The sequence below is a fragment of the Hemitrygon akajei genome, chromosome 11 (genome assembly GCF_048418815.1).
Source record: "Hemitrygon akajei chromosome 11, sHemAka1.3, whole genome shotgun sequence".
Taxonomy (NCBI): domain Eukaryota; kingdom Metazoa; phylum Chordata; class Chondrichthyes; order Myliobatiformes; family Dasyatidae; genus Hemitrygon; species Hemitrygon akajei.
The window spans coordinates 173461943-173479850 of record NC_133134.1 but is presented as its reverse complement, the minus strand read 5'-3'; the positions used below and the strand labels follow the sequence as shown (position 1 = coordinate 173479850).

The window sequence follows — 17908 nt, the reverse complement described above, 5'->3', positions numbered from 1 at the left end:
TCTATCAAATCCCCTCTCAATCTTCTACGTTCCAAAGAATAAAGTCCTAACCTATTCAATCTTTCCTTATAATTCAGGTCCTCCAGACCCAGCAACATCCTTGTAAATTTTCTCTGCACTCTTTCAACCTTTTTTGCATCTTTCCTGGAGATTGGTGACCAAAACTGCACATGACACTCCAATTTAGGTCTCACCAATGTCTAAAACAACTTCAACGTAACATCCCATCTCAGTACTATGATTTTCTGACAGCCAGTGTGCCAAAAGCTTTCTTTGCAACCCTATCTACTGTGCCGCTACTTTCAATGAACTAAGGACCTGTATTCCCGGATCCCTTCATTCTACCACACTCCTCAGTGCCTTACTGTTCACTGTGTATGATCCTACCCTGACTGGTCCTCCCAAATTGCAACACCTCACACTTGGCTGCATTAAATTCCCTCTGTTATTTTTCCAGCTGGTCCAGATCCTTCTGCAAGCTATGGATAGCCCTCCTCACTGTCCACTACACCCCCAATCTTGGTGTCATCTGCAAATTTGCTGATCCAGTTAACTACGTTATCATCCAGATCACTGATAGAGATTATAAACGGACCCAGCACCGATCCTTGCGACACTCCACTTGTCACAGACCTCCAGTCAGACAACCTACTACCGTTCTCTGGCTTTTCCCACAAAGTCAATGTCCAATCCAGTTCACACCCTCATCTTGAATGCCGAGAGGGTGAACTGTCTTGACCAACCTCCCATGTGGGACCTTCTCAAATGCCTTACTAAAGTCCATAAAGACAGCATCCACTGCCTTACCTCCATCCACTTTCCTCATAACTTCCTTGAAAAACTCAAAGATTGGTTAGACAATGGCTCCCCACACAAGAAGTCATGCTGACTAACCTTAATCAATCCATGTCTATCCAGATACTCATATATCCCGAGCCTTAGAACACCTTCCAATAACTTTCCCACTACTGATGTTAGGCTCACCAGCCTATAATTTCCTGCTTTTTTGTTTAGAACCTTTCTTAAACAGTGGAACAACATTGGCTATCCTCCATTCCTCTGGTACCTCTCCATCTCTAAGGATGATTTAAATATCTCTGGTAGGGCCCTGGCAATTTCTGCACTTGACTCTCATGTGGTCCAAGGGAGAGTAGATAAATCCCCAGGAAAGCAAACACGCCCTCCTCTGTAATCTGTATGGAGACCATGAAGTTGATGCCACTTCGCCTCACTTCTATAGACTCTGCATTCATCTCCTGAGTAAATACAGATGCAAAAAATCCATTTAAGATCTCAGCATCTCTTTTGGCTCCACACATGGATTACCATTCTTATCTTCCAGAGGACCAATTTCGCACATATACCTTAGGATTCTTCTTTACCTTGTCTGCTAAGGCAACCTCATGCCTTCATTTAACCCTCCTGATCTCTCTTTTAAGTGTGCTCTTGCATTTCTTATACAACATAAGCACCACATTTGTCCCCACCTGTCCATACATCTTATGCACCTCCTTTTTTTTTCTTAACCAAGGCCTCAATATCTCTTGAAAACCAAGGTTCTCTACACTTGTTCTCTTTACTTTTTATTCTGACAGGCACATACAAGTTTTCTACTGTCAGAATTTCACTTTTGAAAACCTCACTTACCAAGTACACTTCTGCCAGAAAACAGCTTGACCCAATCCACCTTTGCCAGATTCTTCCTCAATACTACCTGCCCCTCCACCTAGTTTGATATCGTTCACAAACTTGCCTACATTAAGCCATCAACTCTGTCAACCAAATCATTGACATATAATGTACAAAGAAACAGTCCCAACACAGACTCCTGTGGAACACCACTAGTCACTGCCAGCCAATGTGAAAAGGGTCTCTCTATTCCCACTCTTTGCCTCCTGCCAATCAGCCAGATTCTCTATCCATGCTATTATCTTTCCTGTAATATCATGGACTCTTGTTTAGCAGCCTTGTCTGCGGCCCCTTGTCAAAGGCCCATTGAAAATCCACTGATTCTCCTTTGTCTATCCTGCTTGTTATTTCCTCAAAGAATTCCAACAGATTTGTCAGGTAAGATTTTCCCTCAGGGAAACCATGCTGACTTCAGTATATTTTATCATGTGCTTCCAAGTATCCTGAAACCACCGCCTTATCAATCGACTCCAACATCTTCCCAACTACTGAGGTCAGGACAAACTGGTCTGCAATTTCCTTTCTTCTGCCTCTCTCCCTGCTTGAAGAGTGGAATGACTTCTTCAATTTTCCAGTCCTCCAGAATCATGCCAGAATCTATTGATTCTTGAAAGATCATTACTAATGCCTCCACAATCTCTTCAGCCATCTCTTTCAGGATCCTGATGTGTAGTCCGTCTGGTCCAGGTGACTTACCACCTTCAAACCTTTTGGTTTACCTTCTCCCTCGTAACTTCACTCACATCTGCCCTCTGACACTCTCAAACTTCAAGCATACTAGAAACATAGAAAACCTACACCAACAGGTTACTTAAGAGTGTGGATGAACAGAGGTTGGGGTTCAAATCCATACATCCCTCAAGGTCGCTGCACAGGTTGATAGGATAGTTAAGAAGGCCTATGGGATGCTAGGCTTTATTAATAGGGGGATTGAGTTCAAGAGTAGAGAGGTCATGTTGCAACTCTACAAATCTCTGGTGAGACCACACTTAGAGTATTGTGTTCAGTTCTGGTCACCTCATTATAGGAAGGATGTGGAAGCTATGGAGAGGGTGCAGAGGAGATTTACCAGGATGTTGCCTGCATTGGAAAACAAGTCTTATGAGGCAAGGTTAGCTGAGCTGGGACTTTTCTCTTTGGAGCATAGAAGGATGCGAGGGGACTTGATAGAGGTCTACAAGATTATGAGAGGCATAGATAGACAGGGTGGATAGCCAGTACCTGTTTCCCAGGGCACGAATAGCAAACACCAGAGGGCATATGTACAAAATTAAGGGAGGGAAGTTTAAAGGAGACATCAGGGTAAGTTTTTTATACAGAGGGTTGTGAGTGCCTGGAATGACTTGCCAGGGATGGTGGTGGAGGCTAAAACATTAGGGATAATTAAGGGTATTTAAGAGCCTCTTGGACAGGCACATGGATGAAAGAAAAATAGAGGGTTACGGGGTAATGTGGGTTTAGTACTTCTTTTAAAAAGGAATATGTGAGTTGGCACAGCATCGAGGGCCGAAGGGCCTGTACTGTGCTGTAGTATTCTAGTGTCTAGCACAATACAGGCCCTTTGGCCAACAAAGCTGTGCCAAACATGTCCTTACCTTAGAAATTACCTAGGGTTACCCATAGCTCTCTATTTTTTTCTAAGCTCCATGTACCTGTCCAGGAGTCTCTTAAAAGACCCTATTGTATCCGCCTCCACCACCGTCACCAGCAGCCCATTCCACGCACTCACCACTCACCTGCTTCCAAGCACATTAAAACTGTGCCCTCTCATGCTAGCCATTTCAGCCCTGGGAAAAAGCCTCTGATTATCCACACAATCACTGCCTCTCATCATCTTATACACCTCTATCAGGTCACCTCTCATCCTCCGTCACTCCAAGAAAAAAGCCCGAGTTCACTCAACCTATTTTCATAAGGCATGCTCCCCAATCCAGGCAAAATCCTTGTAAATCTCCTCTGCACCCTTTCTATGGTTTCCACATCTTTCCTGTAATGAGGCGACCAGAACTGAACATAGTACTCCAAGTGGGGTCTGACCAGGGTCCTATATAGCTGCAACATTACCTCTCAGCTCCTAAACTGAATCCCACAATTGATGAGGGCCAATGCACCATATGCCACCTTAACCACAGAGTCAACCTGCACAGCAGCTTTGAGTGTCCTATGGACTCGGACATCAAGATCACAAGACAAAGGAGCAGAAGTAGGCCATTCGGCCCATCGAGTCTGCTCCGCCACTCCACCATGAGCTAAACTATTCTCCCGTCTAGTTCCAATTTCCAGCTTTTTTCCCATATCCCTTGATACCCTGACTAATTAGATACCTGTCAATCTCCTCCTTAAAAACCCTCAATGATTGGGCCTCCACAGTTGTATGTGGCAATGAATTCCATAAATCCATGAACCTCTGGCTAAAAAAATTTCTCCTCATCTCTGTTTTAAATGGGTACCCTCTAATTCTAAGACTGTGACCTCTTGTCCTGGACTCACCCACCAAGGGAAACAGCCTTTCCACATCTACTCTATCCAACCCTTTCAACATTCAAAATGTTTCTATGAGATCCCCTCTCATTCTTCTATACTCTAATGAATACAATCCAAGAGCCGACAAATGCTCCTCATATGTTAGTCCCTGCATTCCGGGAATCATCCTAGTGAATCTTCTCTGAACTCTCTCCAACATTAGCACATCCTTTCTAAGACTGGGGGCCCAAAACTGCACACAGTATTCCAAATGGGGTCTCACCAGTGCCCCATAGAGCCTCATCAACACCTCCTTACTCTTATACACTATTCCTCTTGAAATGAATGCCAACATAGCATTCGCTTTCCTTACTGCCGATCCAACCTGGTGGTTAACCTTTAGGGTATCCTGCACTAGGACCCCCAAGTCCCTTTGCACTTCCGGTTTTTGAATTTTCTCCCCATCTAAATAATAATCTGCCCGATTGTTTCTTCTTCCAAAATGTACAACCATACATTTCTCAACATTGTATCTCATCTGCCATTTCTTTGCCCACTCTCCTAAACTGACCAAGTCTCTCTGCAACCTTTCCGTTTCTTCAACACTTCCTGCTCCTCCACCTATCTTGGTGTCATCCACAAACTTAGCCACAAAACCATTTAATCCATGATCTAAATCATCGATATACAGTGTAAAAAGAAGAGGCCTAAAAAAAGATTTTTAAAAAAGATCCTTCTGATCCTCCACACTGCCAAGAGTCTTGCCATTAATGCTATATTCTGCCATCATATTTGACCTACCAAAATGAAGCACCTCACACTTATCTGGGTTGAACACCATTTGCCACTTCTCAGCCCATTTTTGCATCCTATCAATGTCCCGTTGTAATCTCTGACAGCCGTCCACACTATCCACAACATCTCCAATCTTTGTGTCATCAGCAAATTTACTAACCCATCCCTCCACTTTCTCATCCAGGTCATTTATAAAAATCTCAAAGAGTGGGAGTCCCAGAACAGATCCCTGAGGCACACCACTGGTCACCGACCTCCATGCAGAATATGACCCGTCTACAACCAGTTCGCCTTCTGTGGGCAGGCCAGTTCTGGATCAACAAAGCAATGTCCCCTTGGATCCCATACCTCCTTACTTTCTCAATAAGCCTTGCATGGGGTACCTTGTCAAATGCCTTGCTGAAATCCATATACTCTACATCTACTGCACTACCTTCATCAATGTGTTTAGTCACATCCTCAAAAAATTCACTCAGGCTTGTAAGGCACAACCTGCCCTTGACAAAGCCATGCTGACTATTCCTAATCATATTATGCCTCTCCAGATGTTCATAAATCCTGCCTCTCAGGATCTTCTCCATTAACTTACCAACCACTGAAGTAAGATTCACTGGTCTATAATTTCCTGGGTTATCTCTACTCCCTTTCTTGAATAAGGGAACAACATCCGCAACCCTCCAATCCTCCGGATCATCTCCTGTCTCCATTGATGATGCAAAGATCATCGCCAGAGGCTCAGCAATCTCCTCCCTTGCCTCCCACAGTAGCCTGGGGTACATCTCGTCCATTCCCAGTGACTTATTTAACTTGATGCTTTCCAAAAGCTCCAGCACATCCTTTTTCTTATTATCTACATGCTCAAGCTTTTCAGTCCACTGTAAGTCATCCCTACAATCGCCAAGATCCTTTTCCTTAGTAATACTGAAGCAAACTGGTGGTGTCCACAGTGAAAACTGATGCAAAATACTTATTTAGTTCATTCAGTACTTGTTCCTTGTTCCCCCATTACTACCTCTCCATCAACATTTTTCAGAAGTCCAAAATCTACTTTCACCTTTCTTCTAATCTTAATATATCTGAAATATCTTTTGTTATCCTCTTTGATGTTACTGGTTAGCTTATCTTCATATTTCATTTCCGCCCCCGTGGCTTTTTTAGTTTCCTTCTGTTGGTTTTTTAAAGTTTCCCCCATCCTCTAACTTCTCACTAATCTTGGCTCTGTTTATATGCTCTCTCTTTGAATTTTACATTGGTTTCGACTTCCCTGTCATCCACGATTGCTTCGCCCTGCCTTTAGAATACTTCTTCTTTGGGATGTATCTATTCTGTGCCTTCCAACTTGCTCCCAGAATCTCCAGCTGTCATCCCTGCTATTCTTCTTCCAATCAATACTGGTTGGCTCCTCTCTCATGGCTCTGTAATTCCCTTTGCTCCGCTGTAACACTGTACATTTGACTTTAGCTTCTCCCTCTCAAATTGCAGGGTGAATGCGATCATATTGTGATCATTGTCTCCTAAGGGGTTTTTTTTTTAAACTTGAGCCAGCTTACCCTAATGCAGTCTGGTTCATTAGACAACACCAAATCCAGAATAGCTGATCCCCTAGTGGGCTCAACCACAACCTGCTCTAAAAAGCCATCTTGACGGCATTGTATAAATTCTCCCTCTCAGGATCCAGCACCAATATGATTTTCTCAGACTAGCTGCATGTTGAAATCCCCCTTGACTATCATAACATTGCCCTTTTTACATGCCTTTTCCATCTCCTCTTGTAATTTGTATCCTAAATCTTGGTTCTGTTCAAAGGCCTGTATATAATTCCCAGCAGGGTTTTTTTTACCCTTGTAGTTTCTTAACTTTACCCACAAGGTGCTACAATTACCGATCTTAAGTCACCTCTTTCTGTGGATTTGATTTCCTTTTTTTCAACAGAACCTCGCCACCCCCTCTGTCTATCTTGACATCCTTTTGTTCCAATCCTTGGATGTTAGCTCTCAACTATAATCTTCTTTCAGCCATGACACAGTGATGGCCAGAACATTGTACCTGCCAGTCTTTAACTGGACTACAAGATCATCTATTGCATGCATTCAAATATAACACCTTTTGATTTTGAACCCTTTTACACTGCAAATCATGCCACTGACTGCAATTTTGCCCTATCAGCTGCCTGTCCTTCCTGACAGTCTCACTCCATACAATCTCTGCTTGTAAACCATCTGCCGCATCCTCAGTCCATTTATCAACCCCCTGCCAAATTAGTTTAAACCCTCCCAAAAGCAAAGTGGCCCACAAGGATATTGACCCCCTGAAGGTTTAGGTGTAACCTGTCCCTTTTGTACAGGTTGTACCTTCCCCAGAAGATATCCCAGTGATCCATAAATTTCAACCCCCTGGCCCCTGCAGCAGTTTGTCAGCAATGCACTCCTCTACCAAATCATTCAATTCTTACCCTCACTGGCACATGGCACAGGCACCAATCCAGAGATTACTACACTGGTGATCCTGCTTTTCAGCTTTCTACCCAACTCCCTAAATTCTTGCTTCAGGACCTTCTTGCTTTTCCTCCCTATGTTTTGGTGCCAGTACACACCGAGACTTCTGGCTGCCCACCCTCCCCCTGACCCTGGCACCTGGGAGGCAACATACCATTCGGGTGTCGTTATCACCTCCACAGTATCTCCTGTCTACTCCACTAACTCTGGAATGTCCTATCACTTATGTAAATGCCTGCAAGAAAATAAATCTCAAGGTACTATGAATGTACTTTGACAATAAAGTTACTTTGACATTGAGGCTGAGGGAAGACTGATAGAAGATTGTAAAATAATGAAAGGCCGTGAATAGGGTACATGGTCATTTTCCCAGGCTGGAAATGTCTAAAGTTAGAGGGCATAGGTTTAAGGTGAGAGGGAGAAAGTTCAAAGGAGATTTACGAGGCAACTTTTTTTTTATTATCCAGAGTGGTAGAAGATTATACACACAATCAGGCTGATGGCGGAAGAGATATGATAGGCGATAAAAGACTAGTGCTTTCCTGGCGTATATGACAAATAAGCTCATCTCAGGCTTCCAACTGGGTACAGGTATCGATTATAGAGAATTTTAAACTGACCAGTCCTGAAAATATCTCCACCACTAAACTGACCAGCCCTGAAAATATCTCTACCACTAAACTGACCAGCCTTGAAAACATCTCCTCCAGTAAACTGACCAGCCTTGAAAATATCTCCACCACTAAACTGACCAGCCTTGAAAACATCTCCTCCAGTAAACTGACCAGCCTTGAAAATATCTCTACCACTAAACTGACCAGCCTTGAAAATATCTCCACCACTAAACTGACCAGCCCTGAAAATATCTCTACCACTAAACTGACCAGCCTTGAAAATATCTCCTCCAGTAAACTGACCAGCCTTGAAAACATCTCCTCCAGTAAACTGACCAGCCTTGAAAATATCTCTACCACTAAACTGACCAGCCTTGAAAATATCTCCACCACTAAACTGACCAGCCCTGAAAATATCTCTACCACTAAACTGACCAGCCTTGAAAACATCTCCTCCAGTAAACTGACCAGCCCTGAAAATATCTCTACCACTAAACTGACCAGCCTTGAAAACATCTCCTCCAGTAAACTGACCAGCCCTGAAAATATCTCCACCACTAAACTGACCAGCCTTGAAAACATCTCCTCCAATAAACTGACCAGCCTTGAAAACATCTCCTACAGTCCTGAAGATAATTCCACCACTAAACTGACCAGCCCTGAAAACATCTCCAGGAAACTGAGTGGCCCTGAAGGAGGTCTTTCAGGAGATAAGAACTTTAACAATGAAGAAGGTTGTGCTTTAAGTAAGAACTGGAATTCCATTGTAATCAAGTTGGGAGAGTGGAAACCTGATTGGATGAGGACTAACCAATCAGGAGGGATGGATGACTGGGGTGTAAATGCCACTGGACTAGACTTGCCCTAACATCATCCCTGAAGAAGATGGCAGAGTTTGTCATCGAAACATTGGTTATAATCTATACCTGAACCAGGCTGGAAGCCTGAGAAAAGTTCATTAGATATGACAGGTGTTTAGACAATTGAAAAGGCAGACAATAGAAGGCAATGGACCAGGTGTGGGCACGTTTACACACATGAGCAGGCAAGCAACAGACCAGGTGTGGGCAGTTGCGATTGGTTTAACTGGGTGTCATGGATCACACAGACATAGGCTGAAGGGCCACTCCTGTACCAAGGTACTGTAAAACAGTGACACTGAGGGAGTGAAGATTTAATCCGTGTAGAGGATAGGTGTGACCCACGGGTCATGCTGTGATGGGGGGAGGGGGTCTCTCACTCTGACAGGGAGGGGTCCCCCACTCTGTGACGGGGGTCACTCACTCTGTGACGGGGGGGTCTCTCACTGTGATGGGGGTCTCACTCTGTGACTGGCGGTGTATCTCACTCTGTGACGGGGGTCTCTCACTCTGTGACGGGGGTCACTCATTCTGTGACGGGGGGTCTCTCACTCTGTGCCGGGGGGGTCTCTCACTCTGTGACAGGGGTCACTCACTCTGTGACGGGGGTCACTTACTCTGTGACGGGAGTCTCTCACTCTGTGACGGGGGGTCTCTCACTCTGTGACGGGGGGGTCTCTCACTCTGTGACGGGGGTCACTCACTCTGTGACGGGGGTCTCAATCTGTGACGGGGGTCTCTCACTCTGACGGGGGGTCTCTCACTCTGTGACGGGGGTCTCACTCTGTGACGGGGGTCACTCACTCTGTGACGGGGGTCTCTCACTCTGTGACGGGGGGTCTCTCACTCTGTGACGGGGGTCTCACTCTGTGACTGGCGGTGTATCTCACTCTGTGATGGGGGGTCTCTCACTCTGTGACGGGGTATCTCACTCTGTGACGGGGGGTCTCTCACTCTGTGACGGGGGGTCTCTCACTCTGTGACGGGGGTCTCACTCTGTGACTGGCGGTGTATCTCACTCTGTGATGGGGGGTCTCTCACTCTGTGACGGGGTATCTCACTCTGTGACGGGGGGTCTCTCACTCTGTGACGGGGGTCACTCACTCTGTGACGGGGGTCTCACTCTGTGACGGGGGTCACTCACTCTGTGACGGGGGTCTCTCACTCTGTGACAGGGGGTCTCTCACTCTGTGATGCGGGGGTCACTCACTCTGTGACGGGGGTCTCACTCTGTGACTGGCGGTGTATTTCACTCTGTGATGGGGGGTCTCTCACTCTGTGACGGGGGGTGTATCTCACTCTGTGATGGGGGGTCTCTCACTTTGTGACGGGTATCTCACTCTGTGACGGGGGGTCTCTCACTCTGTGACGGGGGTCACTCACTCTGTGACGGGGGGTCTCTCACTCTGTGACGGGGGGGTCTCTCACTCTGTGACGGGGGTCACTCACTCTGTGACGGGGGTCTCAATCTGTGACGGGGGTCTCTCACTCTGTGACGGGGGGTCTCTCACTCTTTCTTTTCAAATCTTTTTATTAGTTTTTTTAAAAAAAACAGAAGAAAAATATTGTTACAAGACATTTGAGAGTACATAATAGATTGATAAACATTCAAATATATATTGATCCATACATAGAATCTCTCAAACTCATATAATAATATAAATGATTAAGAGAAACCCCCCCCCCAAAAAAAAAAAACAACAACTAAATAGAAAAAAAACTAACCAACATGGGCAATCGCATAATGTTATATATATACAGTAGTGCCTATGACTCCCAACCTCCATCCACACAATTCAGGATAGTGACAATAAGGTTCAGGATCAGACCGTTTAATTCATATGAAAATGCTGAATAAATGGTCTCCAAGTTTCCTCAAATTTAACTGAAGGATCGAAAACCACACTTCTAATTTTTTCTAAACTTAAACAGGAAATAGTTTGGGAAAACCACTGAAATACTGTTGGAGGATTGGCTTCTTTCCAATTCAGTAAAATGGATCTTCTAGCCATTAGTGTAATAAATGCAATCATTCGTTGGAATGAAGCGGATAAACACTTATTATCTATCATTGGTAGGCCAAAAATTGCAGTAAAAGGGTGTGGTTGGAGATTAATATTTAAAACTCTTGAAATAATATTAAAAATATCTTTCCAATAGTTTTGTAAGCAAGGACAGGACCAAAACATATGAGTCAACGAAGCTATATCAGAATGACATCTATCACAGGTTGGATTAACATACGAGTAAAATCGAGCAAGTTTATCTTTAGACATATGAGCTCTGTGTACGACCTTAAATTGTATTAGAGTATGTTTAGCACATATAGAGGATGAGTTTACCAATAATAAAATTTTTTCCCATTGCTCAGTAGAAATAGGGCAATGCAGTTCTTCCTGCCATTCCTTCTTAATTTTTTCAGATATATCTGGTTGTAGATTCATAATCATATTATAAATGATAGCAACAAGACCCTTTTGACAAGGATTAAGAGCTAAAATTCTTTCTGTAATGTCCAATGGACATTCTTTCGAAAAAGACTTTAGTTCATTATATAAAAAATTTCTAACTTGTAGATATCTAAAAAAATGGGTTTTAGATAAATTATATTTATTAGATAATTGTTCGAAGGACATAATGTTATCATCCAAAAACAGATCACGAAAACATGTTATACCTTTTGTTTTCCATAAATAAAAGGCTTGATCTATGGAAGATGGTCGAAAAAAGTAATTAGCTGTTATAGGACTTGACAGTATAAACTTATTCAAACCAAAAAATTTACGAAATTGAAACCAGATTCGTAATGTATACTTGACTATAGGATTAGTTATCTGTTTATTCATTTTAAATAACGAAAAGGGAAGTGAAGATCCTAAGATTGAAATCAATGAGAAATCTTGCACAGATTTACATTCCAAATTTACCCATTGTGGGCCAGCAACTGTAGTCGATTCTTGTGTCCAAAATATCAAATACCGTATATTAACTGCCCAATAGTAAAATCTTAAGTTTGGTAAAGCCAAACCGCCCTCCTTCTTAGGCTTCTGTAAATATTTTTTAGCTAACCTAGGATTTTTGTTCTGCCACAAATACGACGATATTTTAGAATCAACTGTATCAAAAAAAGATTTAGGAATAAAAATTGGTAATGCTTGAAATAGGTATAAAAATTTAGGTAGTATCATCATCTTAATGGCATTAATTCTACCTACCAAAGACATAGATAGTGGGGACCACCTATTAGCAAGTTGCTTAATTTGATCTATTAAAGGCAAAAAATTAGTTTTAAATAAATCTTTATGTTTTTTAGTAATTTTAATACCTAAATAAGTAAAATAGTCTGTAACAATTCTATATGGTACCCGATTATAAATTGGAGTATGCATATTTAATGGAAAAAGTTCACTCTTATTAAAATTCAATTTATACCCAGAGAAGTTACTAAATTGAGCAAGCAAAGAAGAAATAGCAGGAATAGATCTTTCAGGATCAGATATATATAATAACAAATCATCTGCATATAATGATACCTTATACATCGTCTCCCCACGGGTAATACCTAAAATATTGGGTGATTCACGAATAGCTATAGCCAAGGGTTCCAAAGCAATGTCAAATAATAAAGGGCTTAAAGGACAACCTTGCCTTGTACCCCGAAATAGCTGAAAAAAAGGGGATCTTTGATTATTAGTGAAAACCGAAGCTAAAGGTTTCTGATATATTAATTTAATCCATGATATAAATTTTGAACTAAAATTAAAATGTTGCAAAGTATTAAATAAATATGACCATTCGACTCTATCAAATGCTTTTTCGGCATCTAAGGAGATGACACATTCTGGGATTTTAGATGAAGAAGTATAAGCAATATTAATTAATTTTCTAATATTAAAAGATGAATAACGATTTTTAATAAATCCAGTCTGATCCTCAGAAATAATCCGAGGCAATATATTTTCTAATCTAACAGCCAAGATTTTACTAAAAATCTTAAAATCCATATTCAGCAAAGATATAGGCCGATAAGATGCACATTCAGTGGGATCTTTATCTTTTTTAAGAATTAAAGAAATAGAAGCTTCATAAAAAGATTGTGGTAGTTTACCTATACTTAATGCATCTTTAAAAATTTTACAAAGCCAAGGAGAAAGTATAGAAGAAAAGGATTTTAAAAATTCTGCAGAAAAACCATCTGGGCCCGAAGCTTTACCCGAGTTCATTAAGAAAATGGCCTTTTCTATTTCAGACTCCGTAATAGGTGTATCCAAAAATACACTATCCTCAGCAGTTACTTTTGGAATATTCAATTTCCTTAAAAATTCACTCATTATAGAAGAGTCTTTAGTACATTCTGATTGATATAAAGAATTATAAAAATCTTGAAAGGCTGTATTTATCTCTTTGTGATCAATCGTCAGAGTACCATCTTGTTTACGAATCTTAGTAATTTGTCGCTTATCCGAAACAATTTTCAATTGGTTAGCTAGTAATTTACCAGACTTATCTCCATATGTATAAAATTGAGCTTTCGATTTAATTAACTGACTTTCAATTTAAGAGGTTAATAATAAACTATGCTCCATTTGAAGTTCCACCCTTTCTTTATAAAGTTCTTTACTAGGGGTCAATGCATAAATCTTATCAATTGCCTTAATTTTATCAACTAATGTTGATATTTTAGAGTTAGTTCGTTTCCTAACTCCGGCAGAATATGAAATAATCTGTCCACGAATATATGCCTTAAAAGTATCCCAGAGAGTTCCACTAGAGATGTCTGCTGTGGAATTTATTGAGAAAAACAAATCAATTTGCTGTTTAATAAAGTTAATAAAGTCAGAGTCCTGCAGTAAAACAGAATTAAACCTCCAACTTTTAGTACTAATATGTGAATCCGTCACCTTAATAGATAACTTCAAAGGTGCATGATCAGATATAACAATAGAGTCGTATTTGCAATCCATGACATCTGTAAGGAAGTGCTGATCAATGAAAAAGTAGTCAATCCTTGAGTAATTATGATGCACATGGGAAAAGTATGAGAACTCTTTATCATTAGGGTGTAGAAAACGCCAGATTTCACAGATAGCTGAATCAATCATAAAAGAATTAATAAGAGAAGCCGATTTGTTCGGAAAAGTTTGAATGGGTTTGGATCTATCCATCAAAGGGTTTAAACAACAATTAAAATCCCCGCCCATTATTAATCTGTATTGATTCAAATTAGGAAAGGATGTAAATAAACATTTAAAAAATTCAGGACAGTCAGTATTTGGAGCATAAACATTAACTAAAACAACTTTTTGATTAAAAAGCAACCCAGTAATAAGCAAAAATCTACCTTGCGGGTCTGAAATTGTTTCATAATGTATAAAAGCAGTTGATGAGTCTATAAAAATAGAAACACCTCTCACTTTGGCTTGCGAATTTGAGTGATACTGTTGGCCCTTCCAAAACCTAAACAACCTCTGACTATCCACCTTCCTTACATGAGTCTCTTGTACAAAAATAACATTCGCATTCATTCTATGGAATACTTTGAATACTTTTTTCCGTTTAATCGGATGATTTAAACCATTAGTATTCCAAGAAACAAAGTTAATAGTCTTATCCATATTGACAATACATATTACAGTTAACGTATAGGTTTAAAAGAAAAGTGAACTCATGAACTCGGAAGGGGGAAGTAAGTTCAAAGGGAAGCCGGAAGTCACAGCACCGCAGCCATTTTAGTAGTTTCATATAAGCCCATGAAGTAAAACTAAGCAAAAAGCAAGCAGAAAAAAGAAAAAAAAGAAAAATCTCCCTCCCACCACCCTCAAAACCCCAGGAAAAAAGCCAAACAGAGGCAAGCGAGCGATCTAATACTAAAATTACCCCCTTGTCTCAAGACGGCAACTCAGACGTAACAAAGTTAAAAAAAAATACAAACAACCCACATTATAAAAAAAGGGTTGATATAGGAAAAATTAAAATATAAAATTAGTGTTATAAATGTATATTATCAAAAGGGTTAAAAAAATTAAAACAATAAATGAAGGTTTAACACTTTCGAACAGATCAAAACAGTTATGACGCTACAGACACTGGAGTCTGTCGGGAAGAAGAAACGCCATTTTATTCTTCCAAATCTTAATATTCAAATGCTAAAAATGTAAAAAAAGAGCGTATATCGATTAAAAAAAAGAAAAAAAAATAACCCTAATAGGTCATCTTCAACATTAATCGGTTAGTAATATATAAAAATATGAAATCGGAATAAACCCGGTAGAAAAAAGAGAGCTTTAATCGTATATAAGAAATACATATGAACCGTATCAAAAAAGAACCCAAACGTCAATCTATAACAGATCCAAATCTATAGGCTAGATTACATTGATCAGCCCGATCAAATGTCATTGTTCCAGGAAACCTTGAGCATCCGCTGGCGATTTAAACAGCCGAAAAGATCCATCTTGAAGGGTGACTCTCAGGTGTGCTGGAAACAGCAACGCTTGCTTGTAGCCTTTCTGGTGAAAATTCGACATAACCGATCTGAAAGCCAGCCTAGCCCGTAGTACTTCGGGGCTATAGTCCTCCAGAATGCGAAAATTAAAATTTTGATAGGTTATCATACCTTTTTTACGAGCCGCACGAATCAGTCGTTCTTTGATGTGAGGATAATGGATCCTGAGAATTATGTGCCGTGGTTTCAGACTTGAATCTGCCCGATATCTAGAGACTCTGTGAGCCCGATCGATTAACGGGGGGTTATCCAGGACTTCTTCGCCCAGGACATCCACTAGAAATTTGGAGAAGAAAACGGTCAGATCACCGCTTTCAAATTTTTCCGGGATTCCAATTAACCGAAGATTTTGTCTTCGAGAACGATTTTCCAAATCAGTAATTTTAGCTTTATAGCGATCCATCTGTTGGATCGTCGAAGTTTGCTCTTCTTGCATTTTTTCGATTATACGATCCTTCTTACGAGCAGCTTCTTCAAGAACCAAAATGCTTGCATGTTGTTCATTTGATTCCCGTGAAAGGGTCAGGAACTTTTCTTCGAGTGATCTCAAACGATTGTCATACTGTGAGAATCTTCCAAGTAATTTTTTCTCCAATTCATCAAATCTAGCGTCTATAAACTTCACAACAACTTCTAAAGTTAACGGTTCTTTCGTCTGTTTCGGTTCTTTTGCTCTAGACATTTCAGCGAGTTGAGAGTAATTCAAATAGTTTTTAAAAAAATTCTATATGTTTAGACCCCTTTAAAATAAGTTTAAGGGGTGTTTGTAGGTTAAAAAAAACGTAAAAGGTTTGGAGCAAAGCCTAGATGCGGTTTACTCCATGAGCGCCATCTTGAGACTCCGTCTCTCACTCTGTGACGGGGGTCACTCACTCTGTGACGGGGGTCTCTCACTCTGTGACGGGGGGTCTCTCACTCTGTGATGCGGGGGTCACTCACTCTGTGATGGGGGTCTCACTCTGTGACTGGCGGTGTATCTCACTCTGTGATGGGGGGTCTCTCACTCTGTGACGGGGTATCTCACTCTGTGACGGGGGTCTCTCACTCTGTGACGGGGGGTCTCTCACTCTGTGATGCGGGGGTCACTCACTCTGTGACGGGGGTCTCACTCTGTGACTGGCGGTGTATCTCACTCTGTGATGGGGGGTCTCTCACTCTGTGACGGGGTATCTCACTCTGTGACGGGGGTCTCTCACTCTGTGACGGGGGTCTCTCACTCTGTGACGGGGGGTCTCTCACTCTGTGACGGGGGGGGTCTCTCACTCTGTGACGGGGGTCACTCACTCTGTGACGGGGGTCTCAATCTGTGACGGGGGTCTCTCACTCTGTGACGGGGGGGTCTCTCACTCTGTGACGGGGGTCACTCACTCTGTGACGGGGGTCTCTCACTCTGTGACGGGGGGTCTCTCACTCTGTGATGCGGGGGTCACTCACTCTGTGACGGGGGTCTCACTCTGTGACTGGCGGTGTATCTCACTCTGTGATGGGGGGTCTCTCACTCTGTGACGGGGTATCTCACTCTGTGACGGGGGTCTCTCACTCTGTGACGGGGGTCACTCACTCTGTGACGGGGGCGGTCTCTCACTCTGTGACGGGGGTCTCCCTCTGTGACGGGGGGTCTCTCACTCTGTGACGGGGGTCTCACTCTGTGACTGGCGGTGTATCTCACTCTGTGACGGCATGGTGCTCACGCTCTGTTAGGTGTTGCTCTGACTGTGGCCCGAGGGTGCAGAGCAAAGTCAGGAGTTAGGATGTCGTAGCAATGTTACAAACGCAGAGTCCACCTGACTGCACCACATTCCCGTTACCATTTGCATTCTCACAGGATCGCTGGTTCTGGCGTCTACGGAACAACCGTGTGCAGGAGGGGTATCCCATGCAGATCGATCAGTTCTGGAAGGGGCTCCCCACCAGGATCGACGCTGCCTATGAGAGGTCAGATGGAAAGTTTGTCTTCTTTAAAGGTAAGAGCTCGTTGCTCAACTGCCATTCATCAGTCAGTCAGTCAGAACGTTGGTACCGGCCATGCTGGCACATTGTCCACCTCAGGGCATGGAAGGGTCAGAAGGACAGAGTGCCATTGTGCCCAGTGATAGTGCAGGGGAGGAATGACCCTTGGATGATTCTCAGTGGGGGGGGGGGGTCCCCATGCTATGTGGTGTCCCAGAGTGGATGGGTTGAATGTCTTGGGGGAGGGGTGTTATCCCTGGGTGGTACACGAAGGGGGATATCACCAGGGGTTGTGGCATCCCAATGGAGTTGGTGTGGAGCGTCCTGGGGGATGGAGGTGTTTTCGTGGGGTGTGTCCCAGAGAAGCAAGATGGAATATCGTAAGGGGAATGTCCCTGAAGAATGTAATGTTCCAGAGGGTACAGGATGCAACATCCGTGAGGCGGGGGGGTGGGATGGGCAGGGGGTGTTGGTGAACCCAAGCAGTTCATTCAACAGAGAGAATTGGGAGCAAGTCAGTGCTTTAAGTGGGAGGGG

General features: G+C 42.5%; 1 protein-coding gene across 3 annotated transcripts in view; it reads left to right on the top strand.

The window, feature by feature from the left end:
* Window positions 1-17908, top strand: part of mmp24 (matrix metallopeptidase 24) — a 132414-nt gene that overhangs the window by 101978 nt on the left and 12528 nt on the right. For all 3 annotated transcript variants that reach the window (XR_012100918.1, XM_073062292.1, XM_073062291.1), the window contains one exon: window positions 17247-17385. Coding sequence is in view for 2 of the 3 variants with exons in the window: in XM_073062292.1 (XP_072918393.1) it covers window positions 17247-17385 (139 nt within the window). In the remaining variant the exon portion in view is untranslated. The remainder of the gene's footprint in view (window positions 1-17246; window positions 17386-17908) is intronic.